At 45.1% G+C, this 17,654-nt stretch overlaps 1 protein-coding gene across 1 annotated transcript in view; it reads right to left on the bottom strand.

Annotated features, from left to right (window-relative positions):
• dcc (DCC netrin 1 receptor) overlaps positions 1-17,654 on the bottom strand; it is a 316,481-nt gene that overhangs the window by 96,225 nt on the left and 202,602 nt on the right. Inside the window, exons 17-21 of the mRNA XM_034546888.1 lie at positions 16,627-16,865; positions 15,205-15,343; positions 5,787-5,894; positions 4,870-5,064; positions 4,722-4,754 (exon numbers count right to left, since the gene is read on the bottom strand). Coding sequence (XP_034402779.1) covers positions 4,722-4,754; positions 4,870-5,064; positions 5,787-5,894; positions 15,205-15,343; positions 16,627-16,865 — 714 coding nt within the window. The remainder of the gene's footprint in view (positions 1-4,721; positions 4,755-4,869; positions 5,065-5,786; positions 5,895-15,204; positions 15,344-16,626; positions 16,866-17,654) is intronic.

Here is a 17,654-nt window from a genome sequence, read left to right as displayed (position 1 = left end):
TAACCAATAAAGGCACAACTGTCAGAACATAAATCAATATGATATTGTAAGAAAAGTAGAAAGATAAACACTAAGATGTCAATAAAGAGAGCACTGGCCCCTTTTCCCCACTTCAAAAACGTGAGGCAACCAAGGTTAAATTATTCATGTGGTTTCAAAAAGGTTAAAATAGTTCTGGTTCTGTGTCCATTGTTGGCTGTTTCTCCATAGCATTGTCCGCTAGAATCTCAGCGTTATCTTAGTTAACTCCCACGTGAAGCAAATCTCAAGAACTGCATTTCTTCATCTACGTAACATTTAACAAATCAGGGACATCTTTTCTCAAAAAGATGCTTATTTAAGAACAGACTTAAGACTTTCCTGTTTGATAGTGCTTATAGTTAGGGCTGAATCAGGTTTGCCCTGGTCCAGCCCCTTGATATGCTGCTATAGGCTTATAGGCTGCTGGGGGATGTTTTAGGATACACTGAGCACCTATCTCCTCTTCTCTCTCTCCTTATGGATGAATTGACATCTCTCCATTGCACCTTATTAACTCTGCTTCCTCCCCGGAGTCTTTGTGCTTTCTCGCCTAATAGGGTCCTATGGACCTGGAGGTGTCTGGAGCCGATCCTGGCTTCTGGCTCCTTGGCCCTGACCTCATGCCTCATTGGCCCCACCTCCTTAGTGATGCCTCCACCTCTTGACAAGGGACGACCCTATTGGAGTGAACCAACTCTAACTTTCTGTAGAAGGCCGGCAGTAGAACCCACACAGTCGATACCAGAAGGGAGAGAAAAGTAACATTTCCCAGCAGAGTACCAGCCCCTCTTGAGACACTTGAAAGAGCTCATTGCAGCCCGGTTGCAGATCTCTGAATCACTGCACACAACCTCTGATTTGTTAAGTAATTCAAAAAGCTATGCCCATCGATGCCTGTTTGGAGAGCTGTTTAGGCTAGTAGACAAGATTAGTAATGGGGACGTCATTTTCCTCCATAGCTATTCAGCCACCGATTCTATATTCATGGGTTAATAGCCACAGATAAACGGAGAAGAGAGTGGATGAGATTAACGCTTCCCTAAAATTAGTTGCAAGTGAATTTGCAGACATAACAACTCTTCAATCCAAGATTCTTCTAAAGGTCTTTCCCCTGTATTCTAAATGTTCTTACTCTTCATAATTATTTTGATTAGATATACTTAAATGGCCGGTATTTATTATGTCCTTGCTAAACAGCAGTTGAGCCAATTTGTATATTTGGAACACTGGCGGAGGAATCCAGAAACAGACCATCACAGAGGCTGCCAGAAAAAAGATTGGAAACTGATGAGAGCTTTCCAAAACCTCCCAACTGTCATTGCGAAACTGAATCTGAAGACCTCCAGATCTCAAAGTAACCCTGAAGCCATACATAATTCTCCCACATTTTAAAACTATAAGCCGGCATCGCTCTATGCAGCAGCCACCACGGCCGGACAAAAGATCGCAGATTTGATGTTTTTCTTGCATTTTGGAGCAAAGTTTGATTGGAGCTGGATTCTGTGAAATCTGTGTGTGTGTGTGTGTGTGTGTGTGTGTGTGTGTGCGTGTGTTTACAGCGGAAGACTCACAGTAACAAGGCTGCACATCAATCTTCCCCTCTCTCCTGACAACACTTCTGATTTATATGAAGAGGGACCACAGTGTCCAGACAGACACACACACACACACACACACACACTGTTGTCTCTGTCAGTGACAAACAGCACCATTTAACACCTTGACACAGGAACTGAGACTGTGGTTCAGTGTCTCCATCCTTCACTGTGCTTACGTCCAGCTGGACTGGAAATTTCCAGACTGCATTTGTAGAAAGCAGTGATCACTTTGGCTCCGGACACAGGTGGTCTGAGTGCCGTTTCCACCCTGTATATACTGTAGCCAGCTATAATAAGATGGGAGTCGATTCCTGATCATAGAGCAGGTTGGGAGGATGAGAGCCAGCCCCTTTAACATTTATGGAGAATGTTGAATTGCCTCCTTCAGGTGGCGACTGAGTCAAAAGGGGCCAACTGTGGCGACTCATCTGGTTGAATAGAAGTCTATGCTTCATGTGTTAGAGCTGCATTCTCTCTCCTGAACACCAGGGGGCGACTCCTCTGGTTGTATAGAAGTCCATGCTTCGTGTGTTAAAGCTGCATTCTCTCTAGTGACCACCAGGGGGCGACTCCAATGGTTGAATAGAAGTCTATGCTTCATGTGTTAGAGCTGCATTCTCTCTCCTGACCACCAGGGGCCGACTCCAATGGTTGTATAGAAGTCTATGCTTCATGTGTTAGAGCTGCATTCTCTCTCCTGACCACCAGGGGGCGACTCCTCTGGTTGTATAGAAGTCTATGCTTCATGTGTTAAAGCTGCATTCTCTCGCCTGACCACCAGGGGGTGACTCCTCTGGTTGTATAGAAGTCTATGCTTCATGTGTTAAAGCTGCATTCTCTCTCCTGTCCACCAGGATGATAGAAATTTGATAGAGACATTCTTGTTGCCCTTGGGATGGATTGCAATAACTTTAGTGATTCTCTGACCTTTCACATAGTGCCATTATCATACCAGAATTTCAATTTGTTGAAATTACTATGATACAATTGGTTTACAACCAAATACCTGCACAATGCCATTATGCACCGAACCCCTAAGAAACTGCTCCAGGGTAGGCACACAACACACATGTGTGGTATCGAGGAGGGATATGCCAAGAAATTAATTTAAATTGAGTTGTGTTAATTGACAAATAAAGCCCCCTTTCTTCCTGAGCAGCCTCAGCTGTATGTTGTTATTGGTGCTACTTAGAAAATGTTAGCATGCCAAAAGGCTGAATTAAGACGGCCTGCTTAGCATCAGCCTGCTAGCATTGAAACCAATAGCATTTAGCTCAAAGCACCGCAGGGCAGCCTCACAGAGGGTAGCATGACACGCTGATGATGCATTGCTGTCCTTTCTTTGTGTGTGCTCTGGGCACCAAGCAATGCAATCCACATGATGATGAGGAGGATTTCTGTGCACGTAATGGCAACAGTGTAACAACAGACTCATATGAATGCTCATTACACTTCAAATTCAAAGGGCATTTAGGAAAATACAAGATTAAAAACCTCAAAATGATTCATCATGTTCTGTGAGCTGCAGTGAGATTCAGAAGTTTAGAGAGAGTTTAAATTAGAAAAAAGTTTGGAGGCTTCACTCGTTAGCGTTATGTCCCCTTCTGCCAGCTGTGTGCAGCGGCTGATGAATAGAACCAGCGAACAGAGCGTTAATTATGTCTGAATTTGATGAACTTAAATATGGTAAACAGCTCTTTTCCATCGCCCCCATAAGTCTGAATTAATAACTACAAAAAGCTTGTCTTCCTCTCTCTCTCACTCGCTCTCCTTTTGTTTCTCTCTCAGAAGAACGACTTTCCTGCAGCTTGCCGAGTCGGAGTTGTTTGCATTCCTTTCCTTTTTGTCTCTCTTTCTTGTTCAATTCTTTCTTATTAGTGTACATGCAAATACGATTCCAGGCAAGCGTCCTTCCATCTGTCCTCCTTCTATCCTTCCTTTCCTCCTTCCTTAGCCTTTGCTCAATTCATTATTACAACTCTCACCTTCTTTTTCACGCATCTTCCTCTCCTTCATCCTTCTTTTCCTTTATTTACATTTTATTTTTTGACTGACATTAGTTGAGAAATCCGAATACAATGGAACTAATTAAAAAATGTTTGTCTAAATTGATGGTATTTTTGTTAAGTTAGTTTTTTTGGTCCTGCAATACTTCTCCATAACTTGGTCTAGTAACTTTTCCAATGGTCACACAATTATGCTCCTACTTTTTATTACAATATCCGCAATGTTTTGGACAAAAAATTGGGCCGATAAAATTACATTGACAATCAATTGATATTTGCAATAGACGTGAATTAAACAACAACAAAGTAATACAGGATACAACATCACAAATGGGAGATTAACACGATAATAGTACTAGCCTCTTTGACCTGTTTCCTCATAACTTTTTAATTCCACCCATTTCCACCGACGTACCTATTTTTTTTTTGGATGTATATAATACTTATATATAAGTATGTATATTGTAGCCAATCTTCATCAAATTTGTCATTTCTGTCCGTCCTTCTCTTTACATATTATAACTATCTGAATATAATTACCATAAACTTTGAGCTGTCAGTGATTACATCAGTTTGTTTAAGTGCCACCTCCAGGGGGAGAAGATGGACGCTCCAAAGTGTCAACAGTTCATTCACTGACTGACTGGTTTTCAAACATCTGGTATCGGCCTGCAACAGGCTGGGTCGGCTTGTTCTTTGCCGAGACAACTGTCAGAAATGCTTGTGAAGCAGTTGTTGATCACCAAGTGACCGAAGTCATTGTTTTGGTTTATAAAATATGTAAATCACCGCAATTGCATGAGGTCCTTGAGCATCCAGTCATAAATGAGCACAACAAATATGAAGCTGATGGATCCAGTAGGATTAGCCCCCCCCGTTTAAAATAATATTTTAAACGTTTAAAATAATATTTTAAACGTTTAAAATAACATAAAACGCCCTTGGGAACAAAAACGCTAATGATTTTCTGAAACATTCAAATAAAATGAAATAGAGATGATAAGTTGAAGAGCACACACACACACGCAAACCCGCACACACACACACACACACACGCACACACACACACACACACACACACACACACAAAGCCTACCCTGATCGTTGGCCATCTTGTCTGGATGTTCCACTGAAACAACAACAGAGGGAGTCAGCAAACATTTAAAATGAAGACAACAAAGGAATACTTAAAGCAGGTCATGATCTTCAGTTGCAAACACACACACACACACTCTCTGACAGACCTTTGGCAGTCCTGAAGTGGACGGGCTCAGACAGTGGGCCGACTCCTTTGGCATTTTTGGCCTGAATCCTGAAGTAATAAACGGTGTCGAGGTTCAAATCCACGACCTGATGGGTCAGCCGGTCACCGCTGATCGCCTCCATCACCCAATCATCGATGGGCATGTTCTTATCCAGCGTGTAGTACACGATGTAACCTGACATAAGAGCATTTATATCCACAGTGAAGTACGGTTAACATTGGTGTTTTGGTATCCAGTGTCTAATAAAACTAAAAGATTTCCATTTTAATGTTGGATTTATTTATAATTTTTTCATATGACTTTATATTTAAAATGTTTATATGCTGAATGTTTCACTGTATTAGAACAGACAGATGTTTAGACATAGGGTGTGAAATATAAAATTGAAGAAGAGGATTTTTTACAAAGTTTGACCAAAAAATATGTATAAGATCTAAAAATATCTGATCTGTACGTGTGTGTGTGTGTGTGTGTGTGTGTGTTTGGCCCTGTGTTGTGGAGCGCTTGTTTCGTCCTCCAGGACACTGCCGGAGCAGCAGAGCTCGTTAAAACAGCCGGGTTTACAGCCGGGTCGATCGCCCAGAGGAGGAGAGAGAGAACAATGGAAGAAAGTGTGTGCGAGTGTGTGTGCGTGTAGGTGTGTTGGTGTACACAGAGCAACAACTGAATTCTCAATATCTTGAACCGTGTTTTGATATTTGAAAAACAGAATTTTAATTTTAGACATTTTACAGATTACAATGAATTATCTGTATATTGAAGAAAATAATCATCAGGCTAATTGAAAACCAAATTCCTATTACCTCTGATGGATAGAGTGTGTGCGCTGTGATTGGACAGTGTACCTCGGACGAGCAGAGGGCTATTCCTGTGGCAATCGCTGTGCGAACCCTCACCTGTGATTCGGCCGTTGGACTCCATCGGCGGTTGCCAGCTGATTAAAATGGCGCGGGGTCGTCCCTCGCGACTGATCACCGTCAAGTCTTTGGGGGCGGAGCTAGGAGCTGTCCATTATGGATGGTCAGGAAAAGGAGGAGAAAAATAAGCATCAGCAGTGGAGGGTTGAGATAATGCTAAAAGGTTATCAGTAAACAAATGTGTTTCATATGAAAATCATCTCTTCTTCCTGTGTTTACGTGAGCTAGTACCAACCAATATTAACCAACCATGTCATGACATCCATCTGTCAACCAATCTGTAAGGTTTAGCGACGAGGGAGGAGCCAACTGTCCTCTGTAGCTCTGCTACACCGCCCACTTTTTAGCAGTCCAATCAAATTTATTAATAATATTTATAATAATACATTCTATTTGTATACCGCCAAAGGTAGTCAAGGCAGTTTACATGTAAAGATAAACAATAGAAACAACAACACAACAAGAAAGATGACAATAGTGAGAAACAAAATAAAAAACTAGTATCACAAGCTAAATGCAGATTTCATTAAATGGGTGTTAAGTGCTGTTTTGAAAGAGTGATGGAAAATGTCTGAGGTGATGGAGGAGAGAGTTCCAGAGGGAGGGGGCAGCAATGGAGCAGGTCCTGTCCCCCCAGTTCCGATGCTTGGGCAGGGGGGGGGGGGGGGTAAGAGGACTGCGTCTGCAGATCTGAGGTTGTGGATCTGAGCGTGTTGTCCAGGAGGTCAGAAAGGTATGAAGGGGTTCAGAATTGTGAAGGGCTTTGTAGGTGATGAGGAACATCTTGAACTGCATTCTTTGCTGTGTGGGGAACTAGTGGAGCGTTTGAAGGACTGGAGGGATCTGGTCTCTGGAGGACTGGGGGCATCTGGTCTCTGGTAGGATTGTGAGAGGAGACAAGCAGCAGAATTCTGGATGTATTGTAGTGTGTTGATGGTTTTGGTGGATGTGCCGTACAGGATGCTGTTGCAGTAGTCCAGTTTAGAGGTGATGAAGATGAGGATGAGTGTTTGTGCAACTGAAGAGGAGAGGGAGGGGCTTACCGGGGGATGTTTTTAGGATGAAAGAAGGCTGTTTCTGTGGTGTGCTTGACGTGGCGTTCAAAGGAGAGGGTTGGATCAAAGATGACTCCAAGGTTACAGATGTGAGTGGAAGCAGGAACAGAGGTGCCATCGATGGAGAGGGTGAAGTTGTGGTGCAATTTGTTTAGCGATTTGGGGCAGGTGATTTCAGATTTGTCGCTCTTGAGTTTGAGGAAGTTGGCTTGCATCCAGGTCTTTTTATCTGTGAGGCACTTGCTGATGTAGTGGGTGTGATGGATTTGGTGGAAATGTAAAGCTGTGTGTCATTGGCGTAGCGGTGAAAGTAAAGGACGTGGTGGTGTATGATGCTGCCAAGGGGGAGCAAGTAGAGAATGAAGAGGAGGGGGCCGAGTACTGAACCTTTGGGGACACCTTAAGGGACTGGGGCTGTGTCAGACTTGGATTTATTTATGATAATGAACTGTTGGCGGTCGGAGAAGTATGACTTGAACTAGGAGAGGGCTGAGCCAGTAATGTGGAGGAAGGACTGAAGACAGGAGAGGAGGATGGAGTGATTAATCAAATGCCCAGAGGTCTACTAAGATGAGGATGTTGAGGGAGTAGGCATCAGAGGAGAGGAGGAGGTCATTGGTGACTTTGATTAGGGTGGTTTCTGTGCTGAATCCGGATTGAAATGGTTCATACAGTTGGTTGGAATCTAGGTGGGTTTTGAGTTGGTTGGCAACGGTGCGTTCAAGTATTTTAGACAGAAAAGGAAGATTGGAGATGGGTCGGTAGTTGTTGAGGATGTCAGGATCCAGGCCTGGTTTTGAGAGTATGACTGAGGCGAGTTTTAGAGCGAGGGGGACAGAGCCAATAGACGGGGAGGAGTTAACGACAGAGAGGACTCCAACCAACTGTTTCACTGAAGAATACGACACAATACAGAAGCTTTAGATGCTCTAACCTCTGTTTCACTGGGACTTCAACACATATTTTTAATTAAAAAGCAACTCATGCGATTTAAAGACTTGTTGCGCATTTTTGGGAAATGCTGTAATTTTCTTGCTTGCAAAGACTAGACGAGAAGATCAATATTACAGTTGGTTTATTAGGTGTGAAGTGACAGCTTTGCTTGGCCTGAAGATTGGAGGCAGGGAATCTAAGCTCCAATGTTAAATCAATAACATCTCCAACATCTCAGAGCACTGGTCCAACAGACTGGTAGAACATCTCCAACATATCAGAGCACTGGTCCAACAGACTGGTAGAACATCTCCAACATCTTGCAGTACACATCGAAGGATCCAAGTTTCCTCAAGAAAAAGAGTTGACTTCTTGTACACAGCGTTGATGTTGGCCTTCCAGTTCAGTCTATTGTCGATGGAGAAACCCAGGAACCTGTACTCCTCCACCATGTCCACATCCTCCTCCACCATGTCCACATCCTCTCCACCAAGTCTACATCCTCTCCACCATGTCCACATCCTCTCCATCAAGTCCACATCCTCTCCACCATGTCCACATCCTCTCCACCATGTCCACATCCTCTCCATCATGTCCACATCCTCTCCACCATGTCCACATCCTCTCCACCATGTCCACATCCTTTCCATCATGTCAAGATCCTCTCCACCATGTCCACATCCTCTCCACCAAGTCTACATCCTCTCCACCATGTCCACATCCTCTCCATCATGTCCACATCCTCTCCACCATGTCCACATCCTCTCCACCATGTCAACATCCTCTCCACCAAGTCTACATTCTCTCCACCATGTCCACATCCTCTCCACCATGTCCACATCCTCTCCACCAAGTCCACATCCTTTCCATCATGTCAACATCCTCTCCATCATGTCTACATCCTCTCCACCATGTCCACATCCTCTCCATCATGTCCACATCTTCTCCACCATGTCCACATCCTCTCCACCATAACCACATCCTCTCCACCATGTCCACATCTTCTCCACCATGTCCACATCCTCTCCACCATGTCCACATCTTCTCCACCATGTCCACATCCTCTCCACCATAACCACATCCTCTCCACCATGTCCACATCCTCTCCATCATGTCCACATCATCTCCACCATGTCAACATCCTCTCCACCATAACCACATCCTCTCCACCATGTCCACATCCTCTCCACCATGTCCACATCCTCTCCACCATGTCAACATCCTCTCCACCATATCCACATCCTCTCCACCATGTCCACATCCTCTCCACCATGTCCACATCCTCCTCCACCATGTCCACATCCTCTCCACCATGTCCACATCCTCTCCACCATGTCCACATCCTCTCCACCATGTCCACATCTTCTCCACCATGTCCACATCCTCTCCACCATAACCACATCCTCTCCACCATGTCCACATCCTCTCCATCATGTCCACATCTTCTCCACCATGTCCACATCCTCTCCACCATAACCACATCCTCTCCACCATGTCCACATCTTCTCCACCATGTCCACATCCTCTCCACCATGTCAACATCCTCTCCATCATGTCCACATCCTCTCCACCATGTCCACATCCTCTCCACCATGTCCACATCCTCTCCACCATGTCTACATCCTCTCCACCATGTCCACATCTTCTCCACCATGTCCACATCCTCTCCACCATGTCAACATCCTCTCCATCATGTCCACATCCTCTCCATCATGTCCACATCCTCTCCACCATGTCCACATCCTCTCCACCATAACCACATCCTCTCCACCATGTCCACATCCTCTCCACCATGTCCACATCCTCTCCACCATGTCCACATCTTCTCCACCATGTCCACATCCTCTCCATCATGTTCACATCCTCTCCACCATGTCCACATCCTCTCCACCATGTCTACATCCTCCTCCACCATGTCCACATCCTCTCCACCAAGTCTACATCCTCTCCACCATGTCCACATCCTCTCCATCATGTCCACATCCTCTCCACCATGTCCACATCCTCTCCACCATGTCCACATCCTCTCCATCATGTCCACATCCTCTCCACCATGTCCACATCCTCTCCACCATGTCCACATCCTTTCCATCATGTCAAGATCCTCTCCACCATGTCCACATCCTCTCCACCAAGTCTACATCCTCTCCACCATGTCCACATCCTCTCCATCATGTCCACATCCTCTCCACCATGTCCACATCCTCTCCACCATGTCAACATCCTCTCCACCAAGTCTACATTCTCTCCACCATGTCCACATCCTCTCCACCATGTCCACATCCTCTCCACCAAGTCCACATCCTTTCCATCATGTCAACATCCTCTCCATCATGTCTACATCCTCTCCACCATGTCCACATCCTCTCCATCATGTCCACATCTTCTCCACCATGTCCACATCCTCTCCACCATAACCACATCCTCTCCACCATGTCCACATCTTCTCCACCATGTCCACATCCTCTCCACCATGTCCACATCTTCTCCACCATGTCCACATCCTCTCCACCATAACCACATCCTCTCCACCATGTCCACATCCTCTCCATCATGTCCACATCATCTCCACCATGTCAACATCCTCTCCACCATAACCACATCCTCTCCACCATGTCCACATCCTCTCCACCATGTCCACATCCTCTCCACCATGTCCACATCCTCTCCACCATGTCCACATCCTCTCCACCATGTCCACATCTTCTCCACCATGTCCACATCCTCTCCACCATAACCACATCCTCTCCACCATGTCCACATCCTCTCCATCATGTCCACATCTTCTCCACCATGTCCACATCCTCTCCACCATAACCACATCCTCTCCACCATGTCCACATCTTCTCCACCATGTCCACATCCTCTCCACCATGTCAACATCCTCTCCATCATGTCCACATCCTCTCCATCATGTCCACATCCTCTCCACCATGTCCACATCCTCTCCACCATGTCCACATCCTCTCCACCATGTCTACATCCTCTCCACCATGTCCACATCTTCTCCACCATGTCCACATCCTCTCCACCATGTCAACATCCTCTCCATCATGTCCACATCCTCTCCATCATGTCCACATCCTCTCCACCATGTCCACATCCTCTCCACCATAACCACATCCTCTCCACCATGTCCACATCCTCTCCACCATGTCCACATCCTCTCCACCATGTCCACATCTTCTCCACCATGTCCACATCCTCTCCATCATGTTCACATCCTCTCCACCATGTCCACATCCTCTCCACCATGTCTACATCCTCCTCCACCATGTCCACATCCTCTCCATCATGTCCACATCCTCTCCATCATGTCCACATCCTCTCCACCATGTCCACATCCTCTCCATCATGTCCACATCCTCCTCCACCATGTCCACATCCTCCTCCACCATGTCAACATCCTCCTCCACCATGTCCACATCCTCTCCACCATGTCCACATCCTCTCCACCATAACCACATCCTCTCCACCATGTCCACATCCTCTCCACCATGTCCACATCCTCTCCACCATGTCCACATCTTCTCCACCATGTCCACATCCTCTCCATCATGTTCACATCCTCTCCACCATGTCCACATCCTCTCCACCATGTCAACATCCTCTCCACCATATCCACATCCTCTCCACCATGTCCACATCCTCTCCACCATGTCCACATCCTCTCCACCATGTCCACATCCTCTCCATCATGTCCACATCCTCTCCACCATAACCACATCCTCTCCACCATGTCCACATCCTCTCCACCATGTCCACATCCTCTCCACCATGTCCACATCCTCTCCACCATGTCCACATCCTCTCCATCATGTCCACATCCTCCTCCACCATGTCCACATCTTCTCCACCATGTCCACATCCTCTCCATCATGTCCACATCCTCTCCACCATGTCCACATCCTCTCCATCATGTCCACATCCTCCTCCACCATGTCCACATCTTCTCCACCATGTCCACATCCTCTCCATCATGTCCACATCCTCTCCACCATAACCACATCCTCTCCACCATGTCCACATCCTCTCCACCATGTCCACATCCTCTCCACCATGTCCACATCCTCCTCCACCATGTCCACATCCTCTCCACCATGTCCACATCCTCTCCACCATGACTACATCCTCTCCACCATGTCCACATCCTCCACCATGTCCACATCCTCTCCATCATGTCCACATCCTCTCCACCATGTCCACATCCTCCTCCACCATGTCCACATCCTCTCTTCATCATGTCCACATCCTCTCCACCATGTCCACATCCTCTCCACCATGTCCACATCCTCCTCCACCATGTCCACATCCTCTCCACCATGTCCACATCCTCTCCACCATGTCCACATCCTCCTCCACCATGTCCACATCCTCTCCACCATGTCCACATCCTCTCCACCATGTCCACATCCTCTCCCAGAACTCTCAGCGGTTGTGTAGCCGTCGTCTTCCTCCTGAAGTCCACCACCATCTCTCTGGTCTTGGCCACATTCAGAACCAAGTGATTTCTACCGGTCTACGCCACAAAGTCATCCACTACTGCCCTTTACTCCTCCTCCCGTCCATCCCTAATGTACCCAACCACTGCAGAGCCACCAGAGAACGTATGACCCTGAGTTGTACTTGAAGTCAATGGTGTACAGGGTGAACAGGAAGGGAGACAGAACAGTTCCCTGTGGGGCTCCAACATCACTGACCACCGTATCAGACAGCACACGGCCCAGTCGGACATACTGAGGTCTGCCTGTGAGGTAGTCAGTGATCCAGGAGATGGTTGTCGAGTGTACCCCCACCACTGACGACTGAAACTAAAGGTGTGTAGTTGTTCTTTACCTGACATTCCTGACAACAATCTAAGCGGTTTAGTTGTTCTGTGGGGGTGGTGTGACTTTATATATAGATTTTTCTATTAATATTTATATAGCAGCAACTTGAGAAAAAGCGTGTGCAGCGGGTAACTTCTGTCAGGTTCCTGAACTGCTCCTCTAAAAATGTCAAACACTCGGCCTCGCAAAAACAACCCTCTTCTCAACTGTCACCATGGAGTTATATCAAAGCTCACATTACCAGCACTGGCTAATGAAACGGTTCAATCTGACACGACGCGCTGCGGGAAATCCCAAGTCCAGCTGAGGCTGTTAGTGACGGTGACAACCTGTACTTCTCAATAAATACAGAGGGAGGCCCTCAGGAGAATTACTCTGCACAGAGCTGCTCTGGAAAAAGTACACTTGCAGCAATATGAATTATGATTGACTTGTTTGTTTGGGGGGAAAAGAGGAAGTCAGATTGTTAAACAGCTACGATTCAGTATTTAGTCGGTTGCAATCTGCAACCTCACTCCTCGATGCCACTCCATCCTACACACTGGTGCTTTGAATTAATATTTACTCATTTAAAAATCTCTCTCTCTCTCTTTTTCTTAGCAAATTCTTTGCAGCACCATCAGGACAAATGTCTCACTTATTGTAGAGTTAGAATTATGGGAATAGAATGGACACAATCCAAGCATGGCGTTTAAGTCTGGGAGGTATGAGAATTGCATAACAATCTGCATATTACATTTCCATATTTCCAACAGTACAAAAAGTGAAGTCAGAGGAGCACCAAAATCATTTGGATTCATCCTCTGGGATGAATCCAACTCTCCCAGTGAGTGCAATGTCAATTGGTCCAGTTGATGTTGTGAGATTTTCAGAGACCGGCGTGTCTATTGAATTGATATCGGCATTCGATGAATCCATAATCTAATGTCCTTCACCTGCTGTCTTTAGGAGTCCTGATTATTCCAGTAAGGCAGAGGCATTATGAGCTGCAGTGAAGGCAGCTCTCTCTGTGTTCGGCTGTGTTCAAATGTGGTCAGTGTTTGAGTGTCCAGAGCTGTTGGATAACTGCAGGGACCGAGTGGGCTCAGTCCGTCTGCTCGCTCTGAATGTCAATGTATTCCAGCAGGCCCCGGGGAGCCGGCGCTGGTAATGCCGTTCACGCTTAATTGGGTGACAAATCCGACAAACATGATTGTAAACATCCTGAAAGGGATACCTTGACATTTTGATTTCCGTCTGCGGTTGGGTTTCATTGTTGCAGACGGTTATTGTGTGTGCGGGGGACGAGTTTCTGCATTACACCTCACTGAACCAAAACCAGATTTCTGTGCGTCGTTAAACCCAGTGTCAAAAGTAATCACTGTTCGGGAGGGGAAAGAAGAGCAGACGGTTTCACCTCCATATTGTTTAGGTGAACCCTTGTTTCCCAAAACCTGCCCTCGCTGACTTTATCCCTGTTTTTTCCAGAATGACTTTCAACAAATTCTCCAGAGAAAGACAGAGCTGTCTGTGTTCAGCTGAGTGTTTTGCATGTCAGTGAAGAGGAAGTGACGGAGGAACATTTTAGCACAACTGAAAACAAACACTACAGTTCTAAAGGTTTCTTCTTGACTTTGGAAACAAAAGTTTGACAACAAAAAACTGAACTCGAGGTCCATTTCATGGAGGATAACGTAAGTTGAATACATTTATAAAGAGAGCTGGACACAGCGTTCGATTTATTCCTATGCTAGTCAAATGGCTCGACTGCATAGACTGTATGTAAGAAGTGGACATCGTCATAGTGACATCACCCATTGGTTTGTGGACTGCCGTTTGAAGCCTTGAGTTCTGAGATTTGTCTGTCACCATCTTGGATTACAGTTGTTTTAGTTTTATTTGCAACCGGTGAACAGAGCCTATCATATTATGAACGGTACAGCTGGTAGAGCTGTGGTAGCGGCAACAACCTGTCAATCACAGTCCTGAAGCATACCCTGCTTTCTGGTCTATTTTACTCTAAATTAACCACAATTTACTAAATGAACATCATGCTGCATTGAAGAAGACATAAAACTAGAGAAAAACTTAAATCGTAAAAATAAACTCTGTTTACAATGTTTACTGAGGTAATAAATCAAGAGAGAAGTAGAGTCATTTATATAGACTTCTATCCAATTACTATATATTTAGCCAATATATATTTTGATGCCAAGGCCATTTGATGCTGCAGCTCGCTCCTTTGTCCTTATGTGCTAAACGTTGGTATTATTAATTCATTAATTTAATGGTAAATATTTAAACCTTAAAATCTCTTCTGGCGCACCCTAAAAATGGACTGGAGTGGTGTATGACAATATCTGTCACAACTGTAGGGAACACTATATGGTGAAATGAAAAGCACCCCAAGGGCAAATGGATGTTTCAGAGTTAAGACTTGGGTTTTGATTAGGGTTAGAATTAGGTTAGCTGAGGTTAAGATACGCTCGGCATGCACCCCAAGGATGTAGTTTGTAGTGCACAGATACCAGTAACACAATCCAAAGGGACACAACTCAAAGGGACACAACTAGAAACACGAGCTATGTCTGAGAGACCCACCTGCTTCGTACGTCGTGGCGTGCGCCGTCATGCTCCAAGTGCTGGACTTGCGGCCTTTGGTCACCATGACAGCAAACTCGTACATGGTGTTTGGTTTGAGGCCGGTGACGGTGTGGCTGAGCGCCGTGGTGTCTGCGGACTGGACACACAACAGACAGATGTGCCTTGACAAGTCTCAACAAGAAACAGAGAATACAATACAGGTATGCTGCCTTTAGGAAAGACTTGACTAATGCCAAAATGCATTCAAAGTGCTTTCGTCCTCCGAGCATCTTATGTCATGTCTGAAGTTTGTCCTTGTGTTTGTCCTTGTGGCGCCGAGATAAAAAAAAAATAAGAAGGACAGACTCCTCTCTCTCTCTGCCTTCCCCCAGTTTATTAAGGTGAGCAGACTGTCTGCCCTTGTATAGATTTCCTATTTCAAGTGTTTTTGAAGTTTTCCACAAATCCACAAGAGAAGAAAAGAAGTGTCAGCAGGTGAACAGGAGAACATGATGAGTTCAGTGAAGGAGTGAACACATCCAAATGATCTCAGCTTATGTTTTAGTATCGTACTGCCAAACAATCTTAACTGTTTCTGTCAGCTGAGAATTATTTTTTAAGAGATGTCTTGATCAATTATAGCTTCTGAAATGGAGAAAAACTAATAAAGATGTTGCTCCAGTTGTTTTTTTGCTCAGATTGCTATAGCTCTGGTGTCAAACTGCGTGATTATTGTTGACAGAAGCTGTGCTATTTAGTCTTGACTTGAGTGGTTATACAGCTGCAAGGGAGGGCTCACTAGATTTAATTGAGTGCAGGCAGAGCTGGAGGTGGCAGGTATGACATTTTATCCCTCAGATGATAATCATTTGCTGTGGTAACACTTCTTGTTCAGACGGAGTATTAATAAGGTGAACTTGAAACGTAGGTAGGGAGTCATGATGAACATGTACGCAACAACTTATTCATTTTGTTGCAGACAAAAGAGGTGCAGAGAAGGGACTTGTTTTGCAAGTCTCACATCTGATGAAGTCCCGAGACAGAAGTCTGGTTCTATTTGACAGGTAATGGCAAAGGTCAAGTCCCAAGTTATATGACTGGTAGGTCCAATGTCACGTCCAATTCATCCACTGTGTTTGAAATCCCCAACATATTTGACAGGTTGATTTGAAGTACCAAGTCAAGTCTCAAGTTGAGGCAGGAAGTTTGGGGATATCAAGTCATTCCAAGTCAAAAGTCCAAGTGAAGTCAAGTCCCAATTCAACGGGTTTCCTCAAGTCTTTTGTCCAGTCCCAGGGGATTTTGTGAAGTCCAGTCTAAAGTCACCAGATCTATGAGTCGAGTCTATCTCATCCCAAAGTCATGTCCACATCTATGACGGAAATACGACTAAAGTAGAAGCGCGGCACATTAACATCATGGGTTGACTGTCTTGTTCACCTTGTACTTTCCACTGGTGGAGTAGCTGGTCTTCCACTTGACAGAGTAGTACCGGACCTCAGACGCCTTCTGGTTCTTGGTCATAGAGTTGTCGGCCCAGGAGACGCGGACCGAGTCCGAGGACAGAGCCACGGCTTGGACCCCCACCGGTGGGATCATGGGAGTGCTGGTGTCTGGCATGGGAGTGGGGTATTTATCAAAGAGGTGGAAGTGGTCATCCTCAGATGGGTCTATGGGGTCTGGGTTGTTAACGGTAGTCAGGGTGTTTGGGGATAATTAATGAAAACATTCCGTGTAATGAATGTGTGATAATGAATATTTATATATACAGACGAGTGTGACACAAGCAGATATTCAGATGAATATAGGTTTGTTATATGTCCATATACACACAGGTGATGAAAAAAAAAAAAAGAACAACATAATATATACAAGAAGATGACATTCAGCAGGCAGCCATGTTGGTTTGAGAGGAGGGGACAAGGAAATGAGGAGTGGATGGTTGAGGAAGTGAAAAACAGGAGAGGGAAGAGGAGAGAAAAAGACAAAGGGTAAGAAGGTGAAGGGCGTTACTTTAAACAGGAAGTGGAGCCAGATCCACAGAGGGTTTACGAGCTGAAACACAACACCTCAAAGATGTTTCTCAGTTGAATTGGTATTGCTTCGATGAGGAGAGTAGAGCCCTGGAACATTCATGAGAATCACATGTGTGATGTGATGCATGTGAAATCAACTATCGCTTACTTTACATTTCGGATTTTTTAAAAATATTTGAATGCTAGAAAAATCTACATTTGAGCTACATTGACAATGTTTTTCAAGCCATCACATTAGTTCACACATTGTTGGCATATTTAGACAAATGAGACCCGTCTGTGTGGATCTGTGTCTGCAACCATTCAGAATACAAATGCTGCCTTCAGGTACCTTTAGAAATACCGTAGATTTAAGGAAGCTTTTACGAAACCTTTTTGAATCAAATTATTGAGTACTCGATCATGAATTTAAAAAGCGATAACCTTTTTAAA

Source organism: Cyclopterus lumpus, chromosome 12 (assembly GCF_009769545.1).
Source record: "Cyclopterus lumpus isolate fCycLum1 chromosome 12, fCycLum1.pri, whole genome shotgun sequence".
Classification (NCBI taxonomy): domain Eukaryota; kingdom Metazoa; phylum Chordata; class Actinopteri; order Perciformes; family Cyclopteridae; genus Cyclopterus; species Cyclopterus lumpus.
Note: the sequence above shows the minus strand (reverse complement) of the source record. Positions and strands in the feature narration are given on the sequence as shown.